This window comes from Diadema antillarum, unplaced genomic scaffold (genome assembly GCF_040938485.1).
Source record: "Diadema antillarum isolate AM-2024a unplaced genomic scaffold, OU_Dant_1.0 seq00001249_RagTag, whole genome shotgun sequence".
Lineage (NCBI taxonomy): Eukaryota > Metazoa > Echinodermata > Echinoidea > Diadematoida > Diadematidae > Diadema > Diadema antillarum.
In genome coordinates, this window is record NW_027272035.1 from 629,053 (window position 1) to 656,840 (window position 27,788).

The window sequence follows — 27,788 nt, forward strand, 5'->3', positions numbered from 1 at the left end:
TTGATACAAGATTAAGAAACCCTCATTGTTTTCATCTATATGATTCATTCAATTTTTCTCACCACAACTACAAGAATTGTGAATATGAACATTTAAGTGATCCAACTGGTCCCCTGTACTGATTTGCTGTATTACAAATAACCAACCACAACTCTCTCGCAAGGTTTATTGGTGTTTCTATGCACAATAGGAAATATTGTTGAAATGATTTGTAATAGATCTTTGGCAAAGGCCCTTGAAGACCTTAGCCAGGGTGGGAAAAAAAAAACAGATTGCAAGAAGAGTAACAGAACGTTGTTTTTCATGAAAAAAAAAAAGTAAGAGTGTACAAGAAAGCACACATTCTACTCTTGGTTGTATGAAAACAACCTGAAATACCTACTAAAGATCATAGGCTATGGCACAAGACTGGCATAATTTCTAATTTTTCTTTGTGTTTGTCCCTATCATGTCCCTTTCCATGCAGATAAAAATGTATGGTACATTATGCAGATTCCATGTCATTTTGAGTGACAAAAGTGAATTAATTTGTGTGTGCGGGTAAGCGTACATGTGTGGGTGTGTGTATGTGTGTGTAAGGTATGCTGCAGCTCAAATTAAACCTCAGATGAGGGATATACACAATACACAAATTACAATTATATATGGTCTCTAATGTCAACTTGCATGCATATAATATCAGCTCTCATCACTGCTTATATGAACCAGCCTGAACAGCTTGCAATAACTGCTTCCCAGTTGGCAAAAAAGTCACCTCCCTTAATTGTCATCTAATTGCCCTGACAGGAAAATAGCAACATCCAATTTGAGAGCTTGCTAGTGGAGCGTTCTCTCTGACAATGATAGCCTACCCTTACAGCCAGTAAATTACCGCAGCCTGCGCAGATGCACTAAGATTATGTTTCTTGTCATCTACCTCATTTAAACTATAAATCGGCTCAATGATGTAGGGAGGCACTCCATGGCTCTCTGGGTATGAACACTTGTCAAAGGTTGATGCAAGTTACAGGCTACGTGCGTGGGCTGTACAGGAAGAAATAGGGCCAGGCTTTATCACATGGAAACATGTAAACATACATGTTAAAGCCATTATGAGCAAAAAATAAGTGATGTGAGAAAGTGCCCACCATTCTGTGTAGTCAAGAAGAAATGTTTTGTGAAGACAGACTACACTGTAATAGATAACGTGCTGCACACAACCATGGTAGTCAGCCCTTAGTAGTGACAGGTTCTAGTTAAATAGTTCAGATTTATCCCATGCTCTTGAATACCGTACTTGGTACTCAAATCATTAGTTTGTGAATGTCATAGGTTCTGGACATTAAAAATCTATATTCTTAAACAGCATCAAGAGATGACAAGATGTGTTGATGGTCACAAACATTCTATAGAGCACCAAGAACCCTTGTCCAGTTTATGGAGGTTTAAGAAAGAAGTATATAACCTGCCATAACCAACATGGGAACAGTCCATTTACAAACAAGATTTTGCCTTCCATAGCAAAAAAGTTCAACCGGATTTCACACACATGATATCATGACAATCTAGCTGTACTCTGTAGTACCCTCAGTACAGAAGAGCGGAGTAAAAACGAAGCTGTGTGATGACAAGCATTGTGCTACCGTTTGCCATCCCCCAAAGTGCCTGCAACAGGAACAATACCAGCATGGCAGGAAATTACCTTTTGAGTGCGGCAGAAAACGTGGGCATAAACAGTTACTAATACACTTCTCTGATTCCAGCAAAGGCAATAGTGGGTGAAGTATGTCTCATAAAAAAAAAAACAAGACAAAACAAACCACTGATGAGTGTTTTAGCAATGGTGAACTTCACCTATGGGCAAGTCCAAGATAAGGTCCCCTCAGAAGGCAAAATTTCATCTTTGCTCAATATTGACATGTTCGGTATCATTTTGAAGCTTATGAGTTGAAGTTTTGATTTCCGTGGAGGAAAAAATGATATTATGTAAATTTATGCAAATTTCAAGGGCCTCATTTGCATAAATGTGAAACACAGCGTTACGTATGGGACATTCATAAAAATTCATATTAATTCAAAGGAAAGCAAATAATATTTGATTAATATGTGGACATAAGAAGTTCATCACATAGTTTAACTTGGTATGAAAATTTAGGGATTATGCAAATGATTATGCAAATTAGCTCGTGTCCTATCATGAGATGTCCCATACGTAACAAAATGAGGTCATTATTTTAGGTTTTTTCTGAAATTGCTAAGGTTATTTTAATGCCCTTTTGGAAAGTTCTAATTTATTGTTAAGAGAAATTAAATACCAGAGAAAAAAGAAAAAAAAGTAAAAGAAACGTTTTTTATTAGGCATTGAAATAATGTTACGTATGGGACAAATGCGTTACGTATGGGACATCCTCATACATATTGCATGTGAATGCATGTAGCTACCTGGGAAGGTCTCTCAGTACACAAATGGTCAATCATCCTGAAGAAAGCATCCCAACATTGTAGCTACTTTTTGAGTTATAGACACTTGAAACAATACATGAACTTGACTGAACAATTTTCAGAAAGGGGGAGGGGAAAATGGCAAAATACACAATGAAAAATCAGCATTAAAGGGATGGTATAGTTTTTTGTAGAAATGGGGATTCAGTTTTCAACATTTAAAGAGATGATTGGAAACCAATTATATGAATTACTTAAGAGCATAAAATCCTAAGACTAGAGGAATTCAAAGTTTATGTGATGGAGATCCAATTTGAAATGGTTGTGATATTACAGAAAAAAAAAAAGTAAAATGATTTTTTTTTTAATTGCAAGTGATACACAAATTGTCCTTATTCAGTTTTCAGTAGTAGCCACAACAAAATTCATGGGTATACATTCTGAGTTGTGACTCGAATCAATGACCTGACTGCTAGACAGACATCATATATCTACTCAATCACTGGGGTTCCACACAGCACGTATTGCTTATTTATCAAACTTAATATTTCTTGTATCAAGTTGTTTTTTATTGAAACTAAATGGCAAACTGCCCTTCATCAATGGAAGTAAACACTTTAAACTATTCAATTTTTCAGTAGTAAATATCCTGATAAAAATAGGGCATACCTGTACTCAGGTTGGTCATAAAAAATATAGAATATGATTGAATATGAATGTGATTATGATGGTAAATATCTGGGGAATATTGTTCCCTTGTCAATCTGGATCAGTATTTGAGTAATTTCAACTGATTCCACCTCAATAATTATGCAAAAATTTGTTTAAATGGGTATTTTACAAAATTATTTTGCAAAATACCCGTAAACATGGTTCTCCACACACTAAACGAATGGGGGACAAAGGGCATGCATACCCAGGTTGGTCATAAAAATATAAAAATATGATTGAATATGATTATGATGGTGAATATTTGGGGAATATTGTTTCCTTGACAATCTGGATCAGTATTTGAGTAGTTTCAACTGATTTTACTTCAATGATTATGCAAAATACCCATAAACATGGTTCTTCACACACTAAATGAATGGGGGACAAACTGTCCCATACGTAACTGTCCCATACGTAACACGTCATGTCTGCCTTTAATTAGAACCTGTAATTAGAGCTTTTTGCCTAATGACATGAAACTTACCTGTGATAATCTTGAGTGTTGTGACTTTCATCACAGTGAGTTACAAGTTGTAGAATGATATACTTTCAGAGAGTTTTGCAGTTGAAAAAAATGTTTAAAAAAACAAAATTTTTCTGGTCCCATACGTAACGACACATATTTTCTCTTCTAGAATATAATTGTCAAGGTCATTTTTCTCAATTTTTTACATGATTATACTTCTTGTAGATATCAATCACCATGATGAAGTTCAATATGATCAAAGGCCATTAACACTATTTTTCAGGTCATAAAAGTCTCTGAATGTCCCATACGTAACGTGCGCGTTATCTTGGACTTGCCCCTATATACTGTATGTCATAATGTATTTAGTGGGTCTAAATTTTCGCAAATCGGGACTTCCTGACAATTTCACAAGTGCTAAGATTCACGATTGTGGAGTACAGCTCTGAACACAGAAATGTGTGCATGTAGGTTGCATTGATGTCAAGAGCAGAATTAATAATTTTGCATGTTTTTAAAACTGTATATTATCGCATCTGACTTGCAAAATTTGCAAAAATTAAAACCTCACAAAATCATTTGGCACATAGAGTAGCTCACTGGTAACTACAATTGTACATTCCCAGGGTCAACTGTCCATATCAGGTTACATCTTGTTCTTTTGCATAACATGTAGAAAGTAGTCCTAATCTAAGGTCTAACGACTACAGTACACGTAAGCCTACTTCTGGGAAAACTAGCAAGAAATTTATATGTTAACTTTCACTTTTAATCTTAATTTATGAAGAAAATGGAGTACACATGTGTACGAATGGAATTTGGAAGAAGAACCTCAAAACTACTTGAAATCAAAAGATTAAACAACAGAATTACACTGTCTGTTTGCAGGTACAGAAAATGATGTAATTGCACATACAGTACCATATAGTGTATGCATGTAGTTTTAACTTGTCATTTCTTTATTCTCTGAAAATTACAGGTCCCATGACATAAGAGCCAAGAAAACTGCAAATTGAGGAACACTCATGTACGTGTTCAAATTGTACAAGTTTGTGCTAACAAGTTGCATGACAAAAACACACACACAAAAAAATTACTAGCGGTATGTAGCATTCACCTATGCCCTACAAACAAGTACCTGATACACAGAGCAGATTTTCATGCTGTCTTTCTTTTTTTAAGTGTGAAAAAAAGTTGAGAAAAGAATGGGAACTTTGCCTACACTGTACTGATACCTACAGATGTACATGTTGCAATACTCAAAACTTCTATACCATGTTTTTGTATCTATAGTGCTCACTATTTGATAACATGAGAAATTGTACGATAGCATATGATGTCACTCGTATACTGTATATAATACAGAAGTCCAAATCCTGCTATCAATTTGTGTCAATTCAGTCTTGATTTATCATGGAACAAATTCACAGAAAGTCAACACTAAATATGTCTGAAAAATGATGACAAAACATTCTATGAACAAGTCTACCGAAGCTTGAGAGCACTCATGTTTATTTATTTTTTTTAAATTTCTTTCAGATATTCATTGTTAGTAGAAAATAAGAGTATCATAGTTGCATTAACAAAGCAGGAATATTATTCAAATCATGTCACCCTGTAATAAAGCTGATTCAACTTTATGCAAATTATCGTTAGTGCTGAACTCACTGCACCAATACTGTTTCGATCACTGATTATTACACTAATCAGTGTGAGTTTCCTGTAGTTTGCTGTTACACAGCCTCATAATTCGTGCTACACATTTCCCCCGAAGGTTAAATATTGTTTTGTTAAGTTCCCTTCCGAAACTGTCCTTACATACTGTACATGTATTGTAATGTATGTAATCCTCGTCCAGTGTCTGTACACTGAACACTCTTGTGCAATATGTGCATTGTCTCAAAGTTACTTGGTTATGATTGGTTTTGGGATAATGTCCGTAGCTAATACCAGTCCTGCCAGATGTTCAATCACATGAAAATAATCTGGCCTAGAGATTCACTAGGGCAGCTGGTGCAGGTTTACTTATGAAATGCAAATTGGTCAGTCAGTGGCAAGGAAAACTACGAAATGAGCTAAAAAAAAAAGAAACAAAAAACAATGAAAATTTGTTGCAAGATCCTTTTCTAACTACTTAGCAGACTAACTGCCAAGTGATCTCTCTACTTAAGGTGAACACAATATTATGAGTATCAGATAGATGACCAGAGTAGTAGGATTTTCTTTACAATTGGCCAGCAAAATCAAACAATAACAACAACAAAAATAATTTTGCTGAGCTATAAGTTTTGTATGTTTTTAACATAAGTATCAAGCAAATTAGACGAGGTCAGGGCCCTGTTTTATCAAAAGATATTTAATCAATTTTAAATTTCCTTAACACACAGGCTGCCATAGACTTATGATAGAAATCATAATCAATTCTAACTTTTTTTTAAACTCTCAATTTTAACTCTTCACTTCTCCAAAGGCATGCAGTGTCTTGGGTGTTGAGTATCATTCAATACTTTTGTAATTGTCAACTTCTAAACTGAAATGAGTTTAAAAGATTATTGTTATGACATAAAAGTTAATAATTTCTTTGTTATTTTAATGAGGTCGAGGATTTCAAAAGTTGCTCAATTACGAACCAATTTTTTACATTTTTATATCATAGGATATCATATATTGATATACACATATACACAGGCAAAGCACCATGTGACAAGAATTTTATAAATACATTTGACTGACAGAACTGATTTTCATCATGGCAGTTCTGAAATTTCAAACAGCTGTGCAAACTTGTAAATGAATCTTCTTTCATTTTCTTTCAAAATGCTTTGATAGGGGTGATAAATTCTTGAAAAGTCTTTGAACCTATGAAGCTGTGGCAGAACTTCTTAATCAACCTGTGGTGTGGGTTGGTACACTGACATGGAGAGACACTGCTCATGCAGAAACATGATCATAACATTGCAAAAGGTCAAATGTGACAATGATAATGACTTAGAACATAACCTAAACAAATCAGAGAGTCTGTTGGATGCTGTTTTTTTTCTTTCCCAGAGGCTCTAAAATAATGAAAGAAAACTTCATAATTATCTGGCAGAGTAATAAAGAGATAATTTTGCAAACAAACTCAAAGAGTTACCTTTGCATTTTGTAGAAAATTTATTAGTTTGGCATTAGATTTAAAAGTGCATGGATTGAGGAGAGATATAATTCATTGGATGTTTAAACTTGCAACTAATCTAACTGTCAAATACTTTTTAAAGACAGTTTCTTCCATGTTAAGAAATTGTGCGCCGAAGGAATATATGGTGAGGGAGTTAATTACCTGTAGCAGCCTTGTCTGGGCCAAAGAGACCTTCCTCTACCTCGGAGTAGATGTTTGCCACAGAAGCTCCTGCACTGTTCTGAAGACAGAGTTTCTTCCACACATCTTTCCTGACTTCATGCTCGGTTTCAGCCGCCCACCGCTCTTTCCTCACCACCTTCTTCAGCCGCTTCATGTCGTTGGGGATGTTTTCTGGAGAGTGCTGAGGCGACTTGGACACACCCTGTTCCACCCGGACAGTCTGCACCAGCTGAGGATCCACCCATAGCATCAAGGACTTCCTTTTGTCACTGCTGACATCCCCTCCACCTCCCTTCTCTCGACGCTGCACATGGCTGCTCAAATCGCCCACCTTGTCATCCCCTTCTTCGACCTTTGACCCGGCTTGACCATCAGTTGTGGTATTGTCTGTTTTCTTGATGTGCATCGCCGCAGAAACGGTAGGAACATCAATATTGACCTTGGGACTGGACTCACTGGTGTCCGGGCTGTTTTCTCTGAGCACATGACCTCCATTGGTAGCTGATTCTACAAATTAAATGGATAGATAATACTCAAAACTCATCATCAGTGCTGATTTATTTTTTCTTTCTCTCTCAACTTGCAGTTGCAGTTGAGTGAAATAAATGAGCGCAGATACAATGTTTAGGCACAAAATGACACACTGTGTATCTCATCTGGGATATGGAAACTAAGATATGGTTGGTTTAAAATTCTTTTCTTTTTGCGGGAAGGGGGCAGTGAGGATAAGCTTTATTAAGTGTCTTTGACAATCATGAAAACAAATGTGACCCGCGACAACGGTTTCAGGCAAAAGTCGCAAGAGCAAATTCCCTACTAGGCGGGGTACAGAGATATTGACCATTATTTTTGTCGATTTTGGATTTTTGCAGAAATCAAATCTTTGATATGTTTTCTACATCCACACTAAATTTCAAAGCATAAGACTCAGTTTTTACTATCGAAAATGGAATTTGAAACACCCTAGGTTGGATCACACTTGTCAGTTTCGAGCTTCTTTCGAATGCCACGCCAATATGCCCAGTGTTGCTATGGCGCAGGGTCTCACATGCAATTGGCTGGTGCCTCACACACATTTACATAGTTTGGCTTTCGGAGACACCAGTTGCAGCATTTTGGGAGTTCAATGCTTTGTCCACACGTACATGATTACGTCCTTCATTGTTCTGCTAAAATAGATACACTCGCTCTGTAGTACGTGCTCTTCGTTTGGCTTTCTATCTGAGCTATTCTACCGCAATGCTCGACAACGGAAGTGAAACAAAAAGTGAACAGCAGCACTAACTTCCAACATGTAAACTGATACATGGGGAACATGGTTTGATCACATCAGAGTCGCAAATCACTACATAAATCGTGAAACATGCTACCGGAAGGTTACCTGTCACTTGTAGTATGACATAATCGTGTGAAAAGAAAACTAACAATTTTCTCAAACTTGTCTACTAGTAGTAAATATTATGACAGCAGATTGGATCAAAGGACAGTAGACGAGAGGAAAAAAGCGGTGACATATTATGACCAATATTCAAATACTACACATCAAGATTGCACCATACTAACGAGTCGTGTTTGTTTGTTTGTTTTGATATAGGAAACACCATAGAACAAAGCAACATATGCGTGGCTTGTAAAAACAAAGCAAAACAGGATGCGTGACCATTGCCAGCTCTAGCAATTTTCTGCCTTAGAAGTGGTCCCCAATGATAAAGAAAAATCAACCACTTTGAAAACGCAATTTGTAATTGTGCAGATTCGCCACCCGCTCCCGTTACATGCACACGCGCATGGCGTACCACAGGTGGATGCCACTGGGTAATGCGTGCACCTTACACACGTACACCACCAAGCTTGCAATTATCTTATCTGCCATCTTGAAAGACAAAATGGTAGACAAACTCAAGGGAAATGCGTTGTTTTTCGGCTCCATATGCTGAGTTCCGAGGAAGGTGCCCGGGAAATCTGACTCTCTCAGTGAGCCAATCAGAAGGCGCTGTGATTGCTAGAGGCAGAGCTTAATATCGATTGGCACCATCATACGGATGGGTGATTCTCATCTCGCTTTGTCGCTTGGACATTGTCTTTGAGAAAGAGGTCAATCTTCAAAGCCTGTTTTCTCGCAATTTTGTCAGGCTAACAACTTAAAAAGTGCATTATATTTCACTTTCTATGCCTACTTACGGTGCCGAAGAATACAAGTATTTTATATCAATGCAAAGCTTAGGAAATGGGCAATGTGATTCAGTGAAAAAATGAATTTTCAAAATTACTGACTTTTGCCTGAACTCGTTGTCGCCGGTCACAAATGCTATAGGTTTAGAAAGTGAGAGCTGGCTTGTTACAGTGACTCATGATTTTTGTAATCTTTGAGAATGCACAATGAAAATTATGAGTTTTCTCCACATCTATGAAATACAATTATAAACCTAGATAGCCATCCTAAAAATCACAATGATTAAGTCTACAAATGTACGTATGTAATGGCAATATCAGAGCACTAAACATATGTTGGTGAATGGAAGAATACCTGTACCTTTCAACATATAGAAACAAACACACACAAACATTTGAGGCTACAGGATGGCACATGAATGTGATGTCTGGCAACCCTGACAGGCCTGGAATGGGAATGGTGAACTCGAGCCACATGGTCACATGCTGAGGGATGACTGAAAGAGTCCATTCATGGTAAACATACCCATCTTAGTCCCACTGACTGATAACAATGCTGTCACGAGACAAAATTATTAACATAGCTACACCCAAGGAACTTTATCAGATATCCAGTTACTGCCAACAGTCACACTAAGATTAGCAGCAACATATCATATGATATTGGCTGATGATATGGCATCTTCCAAGTGTCACAAGGTTGTAATGCTAGAATACAAACATACAAACAGATATCTCTATCCAGTTCTTGAATGCTGCCAACAGTTGTCGAAAGCATACATACATGTACTTCCTGTCATACATGAGTTTACAAAACTTATATTCTGAATGTCCAGGAAGTTTTGGTTTGGCTACTACTGTCTTTGGGGAAACTTTATACAAAAATCTGCAACTCCAGAGTGATTGAGAGGGTTCTCCGACGAGGCTAACAAGTGTTGGTTGCCAATACAGCTGTACTACCAGACAAAATATGGAAGAGTACTATAGAGGACTTACAATTATGTGCTTGTAATATCTCTATCTATGTACATTGTACAATGAACATCATGATAAGATAATGTATACAGCCCAATAGTGATTAAGTGCAAACAATGAAGTTATCCAGCATGGAACAAAATGCCCTTGAAGTCAAAGACAAATAATTCCATGAACAGTATGATTGAATCAGCAATTTGGAGAGCTGAAATGTCTTTTTGACAATGTAGACAGGCCTTGTCTTGCATGTTCTGTTTGCTCAGATTGGCATAGCCTTTTGTCAAACCTTTCTTGCTATGTGATGGCTATAACTGGCAAGCGAAGCGAGCCCAACCGAGCGCGAGAGTGCGGGGGCCTTTTGAGATCTGCTTCACACATTATTATTCACAAAACACGAACCCCCTGAATAGTCATATCAATGGGTTCTGGTCGACCAATGGAATGGTGCGCTCCCCACATCTTCTGTCTTGGTGTTGTCCGGCCTGTTCGCATGCATCACTCATCACTCATGGAGGTCTGTGGTGTGCATTCGCCATATTTTTATATGCAAATCGGGCTCGGGCAGATAGGCACGCAGATTGGTTGCCCAATTCTGGGAGCAAAAATTGGTAAATCAAAAGGCCAACATAAGGATGCAAATAAGATCTCAAAAGGCTCTCGCGCTGTCCAACACAGCTGAGTTCGCTTCATTTGCCCCATTCGCTCACCACCATACAGTGACATCGAGGGCCTTGGCAAAAGGCTAAGATTGGCAAAGATTACCTTGACAGCAACTCTGAAATAATTACCATTGTATACTTGTATGCATACAACTCTGAAACATAATCATTACTCTTATCTGTGCCATGAAGGAATGACACATCTAACCCTGCATGCCATATTTATTTCCTGTCCATAGGTATGTGGGTGAAAATTGTGCACATTTGACTCATTGGCATGGAAAGCGTTGAGACTAATACTCGTAAGAATAAACACATTGCTGCTATTTACACTTGTACATTGACAATATGCAAAGCAGTCACCCATGTAAAATTCTTCATTCTACACAGCATCTCCTACAGTGTATATATACGTGTATGCTAAAAAAAATCTGTGTGCTGGTACAGAAACTGAGACATAGCTTGTATTGTTCCGACTCCTTGTTCCCTCCCACTCCTACTGCCTACTCTTCACTGCTAAGCACATTTCCTCTTTGAACTTCACCTCATAATACAATAGGACTTTTAAAATCAAGTGCATACAAGTCTATAAATACACCATGTACATTTAGGAGGGGAAGTGAAAGTGACAAAGTTGGTGGAACACAGAATGTGAAGCCATTCCCAGCTCCTGACAAATAGTGCTCTGGTCCATGTGGTCTGTTCTACTAGTCTGTCCCATCTTAGAGTTAAATTAACTGTTCACTCTGTCGGGTGAAACACTGTGTGAATACTGAGTCTGTAAACCTGTTGCCTCCACGCCCTTGCAATTCTTAGAAGCGACACTCACTCACAAGCTACAGGTTTTTGCACTGCAATGCGAAAGACAATTTTATTCGCCACCGTTCACATACTTCTACTTTGTTGTTGGTTTCTCCATCACATAAAGACCTGGGCCATGGGGGCAGACAAACCATAAACAGACAGACATACAGACAGCCCCCATACAGAAAGCTTCTGGCATTCTTCAGAGACAGATAACAACCTGTGCTTTAGCCCATTTGTGTTCTATGGCAATGTGAAAAGATTCCAACATAAAATAATTTTCACTGATTAAAAATCATATACAGACTATATTTTGAGGGGTGGGCGTAGATCCACACTATACAATGATGTGTATTATGCATTGTATGGTGTCTTTTGCTTAGCTTTGTGCGTGTGCTTGTGTCTGTGTGGGTGGGGATGTGTGCATATTTTACTTTTGAACACACTCTCTGGCATTATAATGCTGCTTTAATACTGATAAGGGGTAATAAGCATACTTCATGGTTCTATAGGTTCCCTTATCAGCACTCTGATAGCTTGCTATAGATTAAATTTCAAACCTTAATATCTCTCAACATGTGATATGGTTCCCATGAAGAAGCATAAAACAAATACTAAACAAGTGGTGCCACAGTAACATTTCAACTTATAAAGCAAGTTTTTCCACAATACAGTGCTGGATGGAAAGAACACTGTACATAAATGTCTAAAAGCAACAGTGTGAGGGGTGTCCTGCCAATGTATGAAAATTTGACAAAGATACAGAGTACATTGTAAATTTCATGAATGATAAATCTTTAACATCAAGAATGTAAATTTTGACAGGCACATCATAAAGTCATTTACTTGCGCATGTGATAACAAAGTGAACCATCATGTAGCCATAAGCTCAATCACTGGTACCTGTTCTATACTGGATAAACTGCATTTGTGATTTGATTTACAATGTAAGTCACAGAATATGTGATTGGGTCTAAAAATATGCAATGGGACAAAAGTAAACCAATATTCTTCATGTTCTACTTAAGGAGTATCATTCAGTTCTATGAAAGAACCAACATTAACATGTCCTATTTAGACATGATAAATTTTTTCACAAGTGAGTAAATTTAGAAGAAAAAATGAAAAACAAAGAGCAAGTTAACCCTGTGTTCTGACACTTTGCTTGACTTGCAAAGCTTTTTAAAAATCATTCAGAAATCTTTCCTAACTTGACCTAGAATGTTTAGTTGTAAAGTTGGCAAGCCCACTCAGGTATTACAATGTGTCTCAGTGTAACAGGACAGCCCAAGGAAGACGCAATTGGGATTAAGGGGATTAGGTAATCCCTATTCATTGACAATAATTAGTTTCCAGACATGCATGCCAATCATCAAAGGAAGCATGCTTGTCTGTTGGTCAAATTGTTAGTCAATTGACTAATAAAGCAGTCAGCAGAAATGAAGAACCCCATATTGTTACTTTCCCCACATACCACATTGTATCTGAGTTAACCTGGAAAACAAAACACCTCCCCATTCATGATAATTAAACATGCAGACATGCAGTGACAATCACTCACAGATATTCACAATCCACAAAGATAGCATTTTATGAAACTTGCTAATGCTACAAATAATATCATATTAAAAATAAAGTTTACCATCTTTGCCTTTGGTGGGGCTATCCAAATGCTGTCCAGCGGCCTGTGTATCATCTCCTTGTCTTGTCTCTTCACCTCCATTCTCTATGTTGGCTTCAACTACGCCAAACTCATTAGCACTTTTGGGAGAAGGAACTTCACTGGGATGGACAAGCACAAAGTCCGATATGTCAACGTCCTCTTCTTTTTCTGAGATTGGGTGGTCTGGAGTGTCAGGGGTTGGACCAGCAGTGATTTCAGATAAAGTTTGTTCAGGTATTTGGCAAGTAATGGGAAGGGTGCCTGAAGGCGGAGTACAGACTGTCTTTTCTTTAGGGGCATCTTCATGGGGTAATGTCTGGTCTGACTGAGAGATATCAAGTGCACTTTCTTCAGCCACTGGTGAAGTGACATTGGACTGGGAAGATGTCGGCTGCTCACCAGGGCCCTCATTTGACTCAATGTTAGCTGTCAAATTTGCAGACAGGTCCTTTTGATTCTGTGCAGATATCAGTGTGCATGGTGTCACAGATACCACAGTTGCCTCTTCATCAACATCTGGGCATATTTCTTGTGATTTTAGATCTCTTGCATCATTTTCATTGACACTTTCTGGGGTAGTGTCAACGTCTTCCCCTATGTGTTTGTCCAAGTTTTCCATTTCTGTCAGGTATGCCAGGGTTTCTGTTGGCAAGTCTCCTATCTCCTCCGAATTTTTGAGGGGATCCAGGATGACTTCATTTTCTCCTGTCATATGTGACATGCTGTCTGCAGAAGCTGTGCAGACTGAATTATCAGACAGGGCTGTGGCAGTATTTTCTATATTTTGAGGTTCTAATGGAGATGGCGAGTCAGCACTTTCTGCCTGGACGTCCAGTGAGTGAAAAGCAATGTCCTGAGAATTGCCTTCATCTCTTCCTGATGGCATCTCATCTTTAATGCCATTTAGGTGTATCTCTGCTTGATGGTTAACCAACTCAGTTTGTGAATCAAAACTGATACCTGTGCTTTCAGCAGGTGTTTGGATATCAATTTGGGGATTTTCACTTGGTGTGATATTTGAAACATCAGATGGGGTCTCTTCATGGGATTCAGCATCTACTTCTTCCTTTGGTGAAGGAGTGAGATCTGTGGGTTGTGGTAAAGTAACTGTAGTTGATAGTTGATAATCTGTCATTTCCTGATCAGGTCTGTCACAAGACAGAGCATCTTTTGTGGAACTGTTTGCATTGTCAGATTGATTTCCTGTTTGATCATCTATACTTGCTTTGGAAGCAGTGAAAGTGATATCCTGAAAACTCTCATGAGTTTCCAGACCACACAAATTCAGGTTGGTGTCATTATTTCTGGAATCTAACTGTCTTGAGTTCTCAGTTTCATTATTTTCCTCTTCCTGGGTAACAACACAGGTTTCTTCTCCAACACTACTAGGCATATCAACAGATGCATTTTCAGGTTCAACAGAAAGATCCCTTTCATGTTCTACGCTATCAGTTTTCTGTTGGTCACTTGTGATTGAAGCATCACAAGAGTCGCTGGCTTCAGTGAGAGCATTTTTATCACTTTCTTCCTTATCTCTAGTGTCTTCAGGGTTTTCTTGTGCGGATGGTATGTCAGTAGGATGTGCTTTACTTCCAAATCCATTGGATATTACCTCAGATATTGGTTCATCTGTTGCAGAAACAGGAGTATTTTCTGTGGGTCCACATATGTCATAATCACTGCACCTCTCAATAGTATTGACACTCATTATGGGAGATGTCTGTTCCATTTCACTGCCACTGCTGTTGAAATTTTCTGTTTCTGCTCTGATTTGTGCAAGAATCATTTCTGGGTCAACATCTGATTCATGACTGCGTGAATCATCGCCAAAATCAAAATCATCGGCTTCTACAGCTAACTGGGCTAGAATTTCCCGGGGATCAACACTAGAACTGCTTGGTTCACCTGTACTACCACTTGAGCCATTTCCAACATGGACACCTGTTTCTATAGAAGATTCAATGGCAGTGTGTTCATCAGTTAACTCATTTTCTTCATTCATGCTGGGTTCCTGGTGCAGTGATTGGGTGTCTTCAATGTGGGTGTTATCACTAGCATGAGTACTTTGTGTAGTATGAGAGGCAGAAACAGGTGCAATGGACTCAGAAAGGGGGAGGGTGTTAGAAACAGGGTTGCTAGGGGGATGGGAGGGAGAGGAGGAGTTGTCAGGGTGATGGGTAACAGAAGGTGCTTCTAGAGACAGAGGTGCATCTGAAAGGAGTGAGAAAGATAAAGAACACAAACTCACTACGATAATGAAACATTACAATAACAGTATAACAGTGACACATCATATACACAGAGACGTAGTTCAAACCCATTTCTGATGACTGATTACGTGTTAAGTTCTCACAAAGGGTAATTTTACAAGCTGCGCATTTCTGCAGTACAGTGTCAGATGGCCAATCGTCAACACAACAATAGGCTTGTTGGGGCTATGGCTTTTGATTTGATATTTAACAAATAAAATATTTTTTAACATGAAGTGTATTCTGAAAATGATTTAAAGTATTATAAAAAAAGGACAGATGATCTGTTCAATAAAAAAAAAAATCTTAGCCCTATTTCACAGTGAAAGAACAAATGCAATCAATTTTTAGATTTAGTCTGAGATGAGACATTACTGGGTATCTCATCACCAAAAATAGGACCGAGACTTTCTGAAAAACCAAACATGACAAATGGAAAAAGAAAAATTCCTTCACTTGTATGTTGACCTTTCTTTTTTTTTTTCTTCTTCCTCTTTTTTTTTGCTCATACTAAAATCCTGCTATTTCAAGGTTTCCTTGTCGTAGGACAAAACCCCCAATACCTGTTGCATTTTTTTTTTCTTTTAATGCCAAAATACATTGCACAAGGTATTCATTCACTAGAGGAAGATGATCTCTCTCTAGGGAGCTTTTTTTTTTCACTGAAATTTTTTTTTCTTGCATGTATAATCACTATTCTCTAATAAATTTACTTACTTTTAAATATATTATTTCATAAGATGCGAACTTTTTTCCATTCATTTTGTTTGCACACAACATGAGCATTCCCCTTATATGTAGAATATTGTTATGTCATTTCATACCCTCATTTTTTTTTCTCCACAACATGTTTTTGAGGAGCTTATAAAATTGTGTCATATAGCTCTATCCTGCATATATTCAAATGCTAATACTTGAGGTGTCAAAACTTGCTGCTAGCAGCTCTCAAAATATTTGCATGGTATTTTATACTTTCTTTCCAGCAAGAGAAGGTAAAAATAAATGTTATCTTTCAAAAGAATCAAGTAATTGACACTGTTTAGTTCATATACTTTCGAACACTGCACTAAGCACTTTAATGCACTTGAGGTCATAAACAAGTTTACCATATGGGTCTGTCAAATGCAGAGACAGGAAATAAACACGACAGAAAGAAGGATAGGATGTGAATCAGGAAACAGATTGGTCGTGTGTCATTGGCACAATTTTGAAGCATGGCAACTGAAAACGAGCACAGTAGTTATCAAAGCGCAATATTAAAGAGAATGACAGCATGCTGTTAGTAGTGAGATCTAAACTTGCTTGAGATGTGTAAGAGGTATGCACTGGAAATAACTCAACAAACAAGTCTCAAGTTTTTAGAGTCAACAGGTTTTAGTCATGCAGATGGGTTAGAGATGATAGGCCCTGAATCCCCTCCACACATAAGAAAAATATAGTAAATTGCAGGGACTTTGAACCATGCTGCTAACGTGACTGCATGCACATACATGTATCTGGTCTACCATGTCTGCCAGAAAATTAACTAAATGTCCATGAATTGAATAGATCATCAAGGCACAGAAGAAGCCCAAGTGCATCTGTAAGACAAGATACAATGTATTGTGTTGGTGGTAGCTTGTTGGCACACAGCATCTTACTGTGTCCAGGCAAACTATTGCAAGGTAATACTGGCAAATATGTCAGCCTTGTAATGTTTAAGTAACAATAGATATTTGTTATGACACTCTACATCTCTAGGAGATAGACTTACCTGACTGTGATTGAGTAGTACAAACAATAATGCTGCTTTAAGACATTTGGACACAGTGAGCAAAATCCCACATCCATGTAAAACTGGTTTGTAGAACATCATTCACTAATTTCTCTGATTAAACAAATAAAATCACAAATCTCAAATATATTACGACAAACTAGAATATTTTGAGTACCGACACACATTTTCCCCCACTTTTAAACTCTCAAAAGGGATAAACCTTTACGAGAAAATTATTGAGATGGAAAGCAATGATACTTTATAACAGCAATGCAAGACTCTTTTACATTCAGTTAACATCCAAAATTACAACATTCTGGCATCCTGGTACAGCTGTATCACTATGATATCTCTTCAAAAAGACCTGAAAAAGTGAAAAATAGTCCCCTGATTACTTCTGCAATAATACTTACCCAACAGAAGTCTCTGTGCAGAAAATTCAAAGTGATTCCATGATTATAATTGTAAAAAAAAACTGCAGTCATATAATATGTACCCACTTCCAAAGCCAAGTGACCACATAACTCTTGTGTACTGGTACGTACACACGTAGGTCTATCTATGGGATCCCTTGCTACAATGTATGTAACTCAAACACATTCTGATACCTGTAAAAAGTATGGTTATTTCTAAGATGATGCTCATAATGAAACTAATACTGCACATGGCATATACTTAGCAAGTCTAAATTTTCGCGAGTCAGGACTTCCCGACGATTTTACGAGTGGTTAATTTCGCAATCGTGCAGTAACGTAACGAATGGAAAATGTATACATGCACGTCACATTCATATTGGGATCAAAGTCAATATTCTTGTGTGTCTGTAAATTTGTGAATAGAACCTGACTCACAAAATTCACGACAGTAAAAACCTAGCGAAATATGTGGCATATACAGTATGTTTTGTTTTGGATTCATTCACTTTATTTGATATCTTTTTTTTTCTCCCCAGTGTACACTCTCCAATAAAACTGAATTTAGCAGGGGTTCTAGTCAACCATCTACACTGTACTAGTAAATCGCACCTGTGGTTTACTACAAGCTTTATAGATTTTCCATCTGTTCCCTGGTTTCATGGAATTAGTTAAATGAGTCATCTAAATGATATGCTGTGAAAGGAGAGGGGTTAGTTGAGGCCAACGAGACCTCACAGATGGCAGCTCCTGGTTCTACTCAAATAAAGATCGGCTGAATAAAATACAGCTTGTCCTAACAATACGATAGTCAAACATGCTCATGAATCTGACTAAACTACCCAGCCTTCTAATTACCAAGGCTACAGCCATTATCATATGAAATGGAGCAGGAGTACAGGAAATGGTGCAGATATGGATGACTGCATTTGAGGATTGGTGTATACACGTATCATAAAAGTTGCATTGCCCTGGTTTAGCACAAAGTACATTTTAGTCCGAGATGTTAATTTACCTGCATCCCCTGCACTGTGTGTGTCTTCTCCCACTGTCTTTGCATCAGTGCTGGGCTCCATTCCACCATTTGCCACACTAGCATCTCCAGTCTCATCCATTGGTGTTGGCATATTTCTTGTCTAGGACACCACTATAATGTTACTGCAACAGTAATAGAGATACATTTCAAATTTATAGCAGAGTATTAATATCATTGTACTGTAAAAGTGGAAATTTTCGCTGAGTAGACATTTTTGCACATTTCTTGCAATTAAAACTAGCCCAAAAATGAAAGCATACAAATATTTTTGCTTGCCATGCATGTACGTTCCAGTAATTGATGTCTTCATTCCGCAGAATTAAAAACACAGGAAACTCTTCTTATCTGGCCAAGCGCGAAAAATTTGTAGCGCAAAATATCCACTTTTATAGTATATTCCACGCGATGTAAAATATCAACAAAGTCTTCATTGAGCAGTTGCTGACTTGAGGATGATTTTTCTATCAATGAATGTAATGCATATCAGAAACAAGGAAAAGTAGAAATTACGCCGTGCGTAATATATGTCCCCGCCGGAAGTAGCATTTTGTAACAAAATGTACAATACAGGTCAAAAAATCAAGGTCAAAGGTCAAAGAAGTCAAAGGTCAAAATTCTGTGTAGAAGTGTTGAAGCCCTCACCTAGTGCCATCACATAAAGCAAACGGAATCGAAATCGGGTTAGAAATGGCGAAGGAGTAGCATTTTGTAGCAAAATGTACAATACAGGTCAAAAAATCAAGGTCAAAGGTCAAAGAAGTCAAAGGTCAAAATTCTGTGTAGAAGTGTTGAAGCCCTCACCTAGTGCCATCACATAAAGCAAACGGAATCGAAATCGGGTTAGAAATGGCGAAGGAGTAGCATTTTGTAGCAAAATGTACAATATAGGTCAAATAATCAAGGTCAAAGGTCAAAGAAGTCAAAGGTCAAAATTCTGTGTAGAAGTTTTGAAGCCCTCACCTAGTGCCATCACATAAAGCAAACGGAATTGAAATCGGGTTAGAAATGGCGAAGGAGTAGCATTTTGTAGCCAAATGTACAATACAGGTCAAAAATCAAGGTCAAAGGTCAAAGAAGTCAAAGGTCAAAATTCTGTGTAGAAGTTTTGAAGCCCTCACTTAGTGCCATCACATAAAGCAAACGGAATCGAAATCGGGTTAGAAATGGCGAAGGAGTAGCATTTTGTAGCAAAATGTACAATATAGGTCAAAGGTCAAGGTCAAAGGTCACGACTGAAATTCTGTGTAGAAGTTTCAAAGCTCCCATGTAGTGCTATCATATAAAGCAAACAGAATCAAAATTGGCTCATAAATGACAGAGAAGTAGCAAATTGAAGATTTTGATCACACGGCGGGGACAACAAAGCAGAAAGTATTAAGATAAAAACTCTGAAAGCCAACAACAAACACAGACATGTTTCTACTTTGGCAAATAGACGACTTATTTTTTCACCCATACATTTGTAGGAGGTGAAAAACACATGTCTGAAATTGAAAAGGTATTTGAAATGTTGTACACTTTTTGTATAGACTGCATATTTATGAATTTCAATATGGAGTAAATATGGAACTCTTGTCAATAAACATCATACCATTTCCAGCAATGTCAATTTAAAATTATGTTGTGATGTTGTATGTGATGTACATGACGTACAATTGTATGCCAATATGTTTCAGATTCAATTCCAGTTTGCGTAATGTCTTTGTGTATACTATTTATATTAAAGTTGTAATATGGTCCAATGTACCAAGAATTTCCATGGTGGAAAAAGAAGTAAATCAAATATAGAAGGTCATCTCTAGGACCAATACTCAGCCAAGTCTGAAAGCTGTAGCCTGTTCTGAATTTCAAGGAACAAAAAGGTGTAGTCAGAAAATATTGGTGTACAATTTTTGTTTTTTGTTTTTGCTCATTTTATGCTACAGTGTACAGTGTATATCTTTGATTTCTGGGTAGGAATATTTGTAGGGGTACAGCTGCTATATGTTATTCATATTTTCCTACTAACTTGCTGGTCCTAGTGGCAGTGAATTTGATAATTATAATGCAGACCAGTACTTTTTACCATGTTATGTGCTGCCAAAACCTTTAACCCATTGAGGACAAGTCCTGAGTAAACTCCAGCAAATGTCTATGAAAAATGTGTGTAGTAGCAAAATCAGTCCGTCCGCAACAGGTTAATAGCTGTTGTTGCAGAAGTGCTTGCTCAATGGTTGTACACGCGAAATTAAAAACATGCAAAATTCATCTTATTCCTCTGAGTGAGAAAAATAGCCCCCACAAAAAATTCCACTTTACAGTAGTACCTGCAATCTTCATTAACCCATTGAGGACGGACTGATTTTGCTGCGAGACGTATTTCCCATTAACACCTGCCCAAGAATAGTCAGGACTTGTCCTCAACAGGTTAGGAGTCCGAATCCTGCACATGCTTGACAGCATAAGAGTCAGGCAATCCAGGGGGCTTAGGTCCATAAACAGCTACAATTATGACCTCACGTAATGACATTTTCAGTTTACAAAATGGTATTCTCATACTTTTCTGTTTCCCAATGACTTAACAAATATCTTTCTTTGAAAAATTTCTATGAAATTATTGCTAAATACTAGAAATAGATATCACATACTACCCACATGCAACTTCCAATCATAAATGTGAAGGTGCTTGTTTCATTGTTGGGTTGAACTGAGCAACTGTGATGAAATGCCAAATGTACAGTGCCAGTCTTTGATACTCTTAAACCGATAAACCTTATCGACTATCCAACTTGCTGCTAGAGGAAGCATGACATGAAATGCATGATGGGATTGAAAAGGGATCAAGCTCGGACATGCTTTCACCATTAGCTGTTTACGCCATCATACTAATTTGAACCAGAGACTACAGATATTTTTCCCATTTTTGCCAATTTTGATGAAGGAAAACAAATCATATGATTTTTAACAATAAGCAGATTAACATATGTGACATAAAGACTAAACTTGGAGATATATGATACACTTCAAATAGTTCTCCCACATATCTATTTTTATCTAATTCATGAATGTTTTCTTTAAAAGCAGGGTTGTCCCGTTAAGAGCCACAATGGCCTGCTTTGCAAGGGAGCCCTGTGTCAAATACAAAGGTTACAAAATCAAATACATATTTAAAAATAATATCGAGTAACATGTGCATACAAATGGAAAATTAAAAAAAACAAGGAAAAGTAGAAATTACGCAGTGCGTAATATATGTCCCCGCCGGAAGAAGCATTTTGTAGCAAAATGTACAATACAGGTCACAAATCAAGGTCAAAGGTCGAAGAAGTCAAAGGTCAAAAATTCTGTGTAGAAGTTTTGAAGCCCTCACCTAGTGCCATCACATAAAGCAAACGGAATCGAAATCGGGTTAGAAATGGCGAAGGATTTTGTAGCCAATGTACAATATAGGTAAAAAATCAAGGTCAAAGGTCAAAGAAGTCAAAGGTCAAAATTCTGTGTAGAAAGTTTTGAAGCCCTTACCTAGTGCCATCACATAAAGCAAACGGAATCGAAATTGGGTTAAAAATGGTGAAGGAGTAGCATTTTGTAGCCATTGTACAATAAAGGTCAAAAATCAAGGTCAAAGGTCAAAGAAGTCAAAGGTCAAAATTCTGTGTAGAAGTTTTGAAGCCCTCACCTAGTGCCATCACATAAAGCAAACGGAATCGAAATCGGGTTAGAAATGGCGAAGGAGTAGCATTTTGTAGCAAAATGTACAATAAAGGTAAAAAAATCAAGGTCAAAGGTCAAAATTCTGTGTAGAAGTTTTGAAGCCCTTACGTAGTGCCATCACATAAAGCAAACAGAATCAAAATCAGGTCGATATCATATCATCAACGATATGAACATGCATGAACGTTGTTGTTGTTGTTTTTGGGGCACGTCATTCACATATGAATACATTTGCGCCTTCATCTGCGTAATATCATTATTTTGCATATTTATCAATTTCTCCAAAAAAAGTGAACTTAATACTTTACAATTATTTTTATGCATGCTATCTGTCTGCTGTCATACGGTTAGGGCAGATAAGTCCTGGTGCATCAATGACAAACTCTGGTCAGCCCAGCTTGTTACATTGAGCAGGCTTCTCAGTCGCGCACACAGACCTAGATCCCCCATTTGCCGCACTCAGGGCTCTCTGCCCAACGCATATGGTGCACAAGCAGACTCCCGAATGCGATATACATTGTACATTATATAAACATCAAAACAATTATTTCATACTACATTTCAATACGTGGTCTGTGTGTGACAAACACCTATTTCAAAGGTAAAGAACGCCACAAAGTCTCCTGGAGACATCCTCGGTCTCAACACTGGCACCAACTTGATCTTGTCATCACCAAGCGTACAGACCTTAGCAGTGTTCTCCACACACAGAGCTATCACAGCGCAGACTGCGACTCAGATCACTCCCTCGTCAGTAGCAAAGTGAGATTGATGACAAAGAAAATACATCGAACCAAAACCAAAGGTCTCCCACGCATCAACACTTGCTGTATCAACGACCTCGAGAGATGTCAACGATTTCATGACACGTTCAATGAGAAAATGATCACTTCAATTCCAAATGACAATGATATTGATAGTAAATGGTGCCACCTTAGGGATACTATCTACTCCTCAGCCTTCTCTGTGTTCGGGAAGAAGGAACGTCGGAGCGAAGACTGGTACGAAACTCACTGGGATGTGATGCAATCAGATGTTGAAGCCAAGAGGAAAGCCCTGCTGGCCTACAAGCAGAACCCCATCTCTAGCACACATAATGTCCTAAGAACTGCTCGCAACAAGGTTCAACAGACTGCGCGCCGTTGTGCTAATGACTACTGGTTGAACCTGTGCCGCAGGATTCAGACAGCTGCAGTCAGCGGAAATACCAGGGACATGTACGACAGCATTAAAGCTGCAATCGGTCCCACCGCCATCAAGACTGCACCGTTGAAGACAAAGACTGGAGAAGCCATCACAGACCAATGTAAGCACTTACTAGTACCGGTACATGTACTTTAGTCAATAAACGTAAGTGTAGATATCTACCGATATAGTGATTGTATGGAGCATTTGGCTTGCCATAGATATTTGTGCGGTCATTTTTTAAACGAAGACGGTGATGAATTGAGGAGCGCTGCAAAGAAGTAGAGGAAACAACCAGAAAACAGGAGGAAGCAGTGGAAGAGGTGAGTCAAAATGTTTACTGATTAATCCTGTATATATTTTTTCCAGATTGGTTTGAAAACCAAGCTGGAAAAAATAATAATGACCATTTTTATGCGGGGGGAACTGGGTCGAAGTTGCGTTTCAACCAGAACGGTTGAAACCGTCGTAATAGCGTATGTATCAATGGTGTTTGTCTAAGAAGCGAAAAACTGACCCAGCAAATGACATCATTATAAACGAGAAGTTTTTCGCGGAATTACAATTAGACATACTTGTCGGGCAAGTAGAGTAGTAAATTAGTACCATGTCCATCATCGATGGTGTCCCCATGCTACACACAAGGTCTCCAATTATTCAAGGGCTGTTTTCACAAAACACACAAAATTTGTGAAGTGAAGGATGCGACTGTCGAAAAAATCCAGCGTTTATGTTTTAGCATCTAGGTGATAAGCACAATCAGGGTATGCAATCATGACTTTCAGTAATAGAGATACATTTCAAATTTATAGCAGAGTATTAATATCATTGTACTGTAAAAGTGGAAATTTTCGCTGAGTAGACATTTTTGCACATTTCTTGCAATTAAAACTAGCCCAAAAATGAAAGCATACAAATATTTTTGCTTGCCATGCATGTACGTTCCAGTAATTGATGTCTTCATTCCGCAGAATTAAAAACACAGGAAACTCTTCTTATCTGGCCAAGCGCGAAAAATTTGTAGCGCAAAATATCCACTTTTATAGTATATTCCACGCGATGTAAAATATCAACAAAGTCTTCATTGAGCAGTTGCTGACTTGAGGATGATTTTTCTATCAATGAATGTAATGCATATCAGAAACAAGGAAAAGTAGAAATTACGCCGTGCGTAATATATGTCCCCGCCGGAAGTAGCATTTTGTAACAAAATGTACAATACAGGTCAAAAAATCAAGGTCAAAGGTCAAAGAAGTCAAAGGTCAAAATTCTGTGTAGAAGTGTTGAAGCCCTCACCTAGTGCCATCACATAAAGCAAACGGAATCGAAATCGGGTTAGAAATGGCGAAGGAGTAGCATTTTGTAGCAAAATGTACAATACAGGTCAAAAAATCAAGGTCAAAGGTCAAAGAAGTCAAAGGTCAAAATTCTGTGTAGAAGTGTTGAAGCCCTCACCTAGTGCCATCACATAAAGCAAACGGAATCGAAATCGGGTTAGAAATGGCGAAGGAGTAGCATTTTGTAGCAAAATGTACAATATAGGTCAAATAATCAAGGTCAAAGGTCAAAGAAGTCAAAGGTCAAAATTCTGTGTAGAAGTTTTGAAGCCCTCACCTAGTGCCATCACATAAAGCAAACGGAATTGAAATCGGGTTAGAAATGGCGAAGGAGTAGCATTTTGTAGCCAAATGTACAATACAGGTCAAAAATCAAGGTCAAAGGTCAAAGAAGTCAAAGGTCAAAATTCTGTGTAGAAGTTTTGAAGCCCTCACTTAGTGCCATCACATAAAGCAAACGGAATCGAAATCGGGTTAGAAATGGCGAAGGAGTAGCATTTTGTAGCAAAATGTACAATATAGGTCAAAGGTCAAGGTCAAAGGTCACGACTGAAATTCTGTGTAGAAGTTTCAAAGCTCCCATGTAGTGCTATCATATAAAGCAAACAGAATCAAAATTGGCTCATAAATGACAGAGAAGTAGCAAATTGAAGATTTTGATCACACGGCGGGGACAACAAAGCAGAAAGTATTAAGATAAAAACTCTGAAAGCCAACAACAAACACAGACATGTTTCTACTTTGGCAAATAGACGACTTATTTTTTCACCCATACATTTGTAGGAGGTGAAAAACACATGTCTGAAATTGAAAAGGTATTTGAAATGTTGTACACTTTTTGTATAGACTGCATATTTATGAATTTCAATATGGAGTAAATATGGAACTCTTGTCAATAAACATCATACCATTTCCAGCAATGTCAATTTAAAATTATGTTGTGATGTTGTATGTGATGTACATGACGTACAATTGTATGCCAATATGTTTCAGATTCAATTCCAGTTTGCGTAATGTCTTTGTGTATACTATTTATATTAAAGTTGTAATATGGTCCAATGTACCAAGAATTTCCATGGTGGAAAAAGAAGTAAATCAAATATAGAAGGTCATCTCTAGGACCAATACTCAGCCAAGTCTGAAAGCTGTAGCCTGTTCTGAATTTCAAGGAACAAAAAGGTGTAGTCAGAAAATATTGGTGTACAATTTTTGTTTTTTGTTTTTGCTCATTTTATGCTACAGTGTACAGTGTATATCTTTGATTTCTGGGTAGGAATATTTGTAGGGGTACAGCTGCTATATGTTATTCATATTTTCCTACTAACTTGCTGGTCCTAGTGGCAGTGAATTTGATAATTATAATGCAGACCAGTACTTTTTACCATGTTATGTGCTGCCAAAACCTTTAACCCATTGAGGACAAGTCCTGAGTAAACTCCAGCAAATGTCTATGAAAAATGTGTGTAGTAGCAAAATCAGTCCGTCCGCAACAGGTTAATAGCTGTTGTTGCAGAAGTGCTTGCTCAATGGTTGTACACGCGAAATTAAAAACATGCAAAATTCATCTTATTCCTCTGAGTGAGAAAAATAGCCCCCACAAAAAATTCCACTTTACAGTAGTACCTGCAATCTTCATTAACCCATTGAGGACGGACTGATTTTGCTGCGAGACGTATTTCCCATTAACACCTGCCCAAGAATAGTCAGGACTTGTCCTCAACAGGTTAGGAGTCCGAATCCTGCACATGCTTGACAGCATAAGAGTCAGGCAATCCAGGGGGCTTAGGTCCATAAACAGCTACAATTATGACCTCACGTAATGACATTTTCAGTTTACAAAATGGTATTCTCATACTTTTCTGTTTCCCAATGACTTAACAAATATCTTTCTTTGAAAAATTTCTATGAAATTATTGCTAAATACTAGAAATAGATATCACATACTACCCACATGCAACTTCCAATCATAAATGTGAAGGTGCTTGTTTCATTGTTGGGTTGAACTGAGCAACTGTGATGAAATGCCAAATGTACAGTGCCAGTCTTTGATACTCTTAAACCGATAAACCTTATCGACTATCCAACTTGCTGCTAGAGGAAGCATGACATGAAATGCATGATGGGATTGAAAAGGGATCAAGCTCGGACATGCTTTCACCATTAGCTGTTTACGCCATCATACTAATTTGAACCAGAGACTACAGATATTTTTCCCATTTTTGCCAATTTTGATGAAGGAAAACAAATCATATGATTTTTAACAATAAGCAGATTAACATATGTGACATAAAGACTAAACTTGGAGATATATGATACACTTCAAATAGTTCTCCCACATATCTATTTTTATCTAATTCATGAATGTTTTCTTTAAAAGCAGGGTTGTCCCGTTAAGAGCCACAATGGCCTGCTTTGCAAGGGAGCCCTGTGTCAAATACAAAGGTTACAAAATCAAATACATATTTAAAAATAATATCGAGTAACATGTGCATACAAATGGAAAATTAAAAAAAACAAGGAAAAGTAGAAATTACGCAGTGCGTAATATATGTCCCCGCCGGAAGAAGCATTTTGTAGCAAAATGTACAATACAGGTCACAAATCAAGGTCAAAGGTCGAAGAAGTCAAAGGTCAAAAATTCTGTGTAGAAGTTTTGAAGCCCTCACCTAGTGCCATCACATAAAGCAAACGGAATCGAAATCGGGTTAGAAATGGCGAAGGATTTTGTAGCCAATGTACAATATAGGTAAAAAATCAAGGTCAAAGGTCAAAGAAGTCAAAGGTCAAAATTCTGTGTAGAAAGTTTTGAAGCCCTTACCTAGTGCCATCACATAAAGCAAACGGAATCGAAATTGGGTTAAAAATGGTGAAGGAGTAGCATTTTGTAGCCATTGTACAATAAAGGTCA

General features: G+C 37.8%; 1 protein-coding gene across 2 annotated transcripts in view; it reads right to left on the minus strand.

Annotated features, from left to right (window-relative positions):
* LOC139745286 (TBC1 domain family member 24-like) overlaps window positions 1-27,788 on the minus strand; it is a 56,275-nt gene that overhangs the window by 19,933 nt on the left and 8,554 nt on the right. The window contains exons 2-4 of one of the 2 annotated variants that reach the window (XM_071655686.1): window positions 18,645-18,787; window positions 13,191-15,422; window positions 6,918-7,445 (exon numbers count right to left, since the gene is read on the minus strand). In XM_071655686.1, the coding sequence (XP_071511787.1) occupies window positions 6,918-7,445; window positions 13,191-15,422; window positions 18,645-18,756 (2,872 nt within the window). In that variant the 5' untranslated portion in view covers window positions 18,757-18,787. The remainder of the gene's footprint in view (window positions 1-6,917; window positions 7,446-13,190; window positions 15,423-18,644; window positions 18,788-27,788) is intronic. The other variant, XM_071655687.1, reaches the window with a different exon arrangement.